The sequence below is a fragment of the Acyrthosiphon pisum genome, unplaced genomic scaffold (assembly GCF_005508785.2).
Source record: "Acyrthosiphon pisum isolate AL4f unplaced genomic scaffold, pea_aphid_22Mar2018_4r6ur Scaffold_21414;HRSCAF=23926, whole genome shotgun sequence".
Classification (NCBI taxonomy): Eukaryota; Metazoa; Arthropoda; class Insecta; order Hemiptera; family Aphididae; genus Acyrthosiphon; species Acyrthosiphon pisum.
Genome location: NW_021770879.1, coordinates 11,691 through 14,113, shown reverse-complemented (window position 1 = coordinate 14,113; position 2,423 = coordinate 11,691). Strand labels below are relative to the sequence as shown.

The window sequence follows — 2,423 nt, the reverse complement described above, 5'->3', positions numbered from 1 at the left end:
AAAATCCAGAAACAAAAATCCAATGAAGATTGTAATAAAAATAATATATGTTTATAATGTTAACATTAATATTTTTTTTTTTATAGCACAAATCATACCGTGAAAATGTTGCTGAACTTTTACAAACCGAAGAAATTGATGTAGACATTAAGAATTCTTTGACTTTTAGACAAGGAGATGGTGTGGTTACAATAACATTTCCTGTTGATGACAAGCCGAGCCATTTATATGTAATCTCACATTATAAAATGTCTAACATAGAAAATGTGTTGGTGAAGGATAGGTAAATACATTGGTTTACTTATTTTATTTATCTTATTGTTTAAAAAAAATTAATTAATTGTTATAGATGGAAATTCAGCGAAGCTACCATTAGATTACTTACAAATGACAACCATCCGCTTAATACCAGTCTTAATCAAACAATACAGTCGATATTTGATACTATGCTAAGAGATCCCAAGCGTGAAACTCGCAAAAGCAAGACACCAATTTGATTATTATATGCAAAAAAATAAATTTATTTAATAAACAAAACAATATAATATTATATTATACGATGTGTTTCTAATATAGTAATATCATAAAAAAACATTGATAACAATATTCACTGAGAATATAATAATCATAATATTATGCTATGATAATATACAGCTGATTACCAGATGAAACTATTATTTTTTTTTGCTGCATGTGATAAGATTATTCTAATGATTATGGTTGTGGATAACAACCACGGCTATAGACATTTGAAAGGTAATTGCATTTAGAATCACTACAACAAATAAGCGCTAGAGCGTAAATTTCCAGCTGTTTAATACTGATAATGGAGATTCATTTCGGTAGACACTTTTCTAGATTCGATGGGCAACCATACTATCTTTAATCGTGATAACAACGAAGGTAAACACGTCGTGTTGTAGATATATGTTTAATAAATAATATCTTAAGCCATGATGTTTATACCGTATTTAAGATTAGATAATATAATATTATGTACTTTCTATCAAATAAAAACGTAATTAATTGGTGCTAGGAATTCAATACTTCTGTCAAATCGTAAGATCAAACACTAACTGAATCAAATAACGCAGACTATAATTATTACTATTCTTAATGATCCGAGGTAACGTTCAATTAAATAAAAAATAAAAAATAGATTATTGAATAAAAAAAGTTTTATTGAAAAAAAAACAATAATTATACATATGCATTTTTTGTCTATTTTTTTATACTATTAGATCTTGTAAAATCATATCAGACATTGCGTTAAAATGGAATTGTAATATTTCATGTAAAAATGATGTGTCATCGTTTTGTAGATGCGAATAATAGCTAAAGTCATAATTTTGAATATATTGGTTTGTAAATTCATTCCTCTGACAAGTTATAGGAAGACCACGAACATCATTTTTAATAAGATCATAAGCTGTGTTAAATGTAGCCTCGTAACTGGGCAAACGTTTCTGCTTCTCTACAATATATAAATCTACCAGATTCTGAATTTGTCTAAGTCGTCCAAAGTCAATGCTTGTAAGACTAATGTAATTGTCGTTTATATGCAAGGTAATTAAACTATGTTTAACATTGATTGAATATGATAAATTATCGGTTATCTTTACACGTCTACATCTTGTATTTAGGTTATTAATAATCGAATTGTAATTAGATTCAGACATCAATGTAAACCATTCTTCTAAACTTAATGTGATAATTTTCTTTGAAAGTTTACATTCTAATAACAAAATAATTGAAATTTGCTTATTTATTAATAATCCAACTGTAATACTTTTCTTGCTGAAAGCACGGATGTCAAAAGTAGACTTACAGACCGAATTATCGGATTATTACCGAATTATCGGTGGACTCATAATGAAATTATTTTGTTAACTTTTTTTCAATAGTTAAAATAATTTTTTACACTATAAACAAAATTATAAAGTGGAATATAACTGTTAGAAGTCATACATTGAACTGAATGTTTTTTCCTTTGCAGTCATATTATATACTAAAAAAAAAAAAAAAATCTTTGATAAAAAAAAATGCAAAAAATGTGAACGTACAGATAGCCGATGAGTGCATACATAGAGAGGGAAATTAAATATACTTACTAACCTGTTACCTGAAAAACATTTTTAAATTATTATATACGCACTAACCCGCTAGACCATACGTCCACGAGATATTAAATCGAATATTAACACATTTAAGATAAAACATTCAATATTTTTTATTTTTTTTATCCAATACAGCAAATATTATAAACAGTATATATATATATATATATATAAAAACATGATTTAACAAATGGTGTCGTACGAACCAGTTTCACAATTACAAATAACTTCGATTTTACAATATTTACTTAATACTTTTTGCACAAATTTATTTCCTTTCATTAATAATACATATAAACATTTTGG

At 26.2% G+C, this 2,423-nt stretch overlaps 1 protein-coding gene across 1 annotated transcript; it reads left to right on the top strand.

The window, feature by feature from the left end:
• Window positions 1-6: 6 nt before the first annotated feature.
• On the top strand, window positions 7-550 carry LOC107882941. The gene is made up of 3 exons (XM_016802096.2): window positions 7-31; window positions 87-283; window positions 350-550. The coding sequence occupies exons 1-3, from the start codon at window positions 23-25 to the stop codon at window positions 495-497; spliced, it is 354 nt and encodes a 117-aa protein (XP_016657585.1). The 5' UTR covers window positions 7-22; the 3' UTR covers window positions 498-550.
• Window positions 551-2,423: the final 1,873 nt, after the last annotated feature.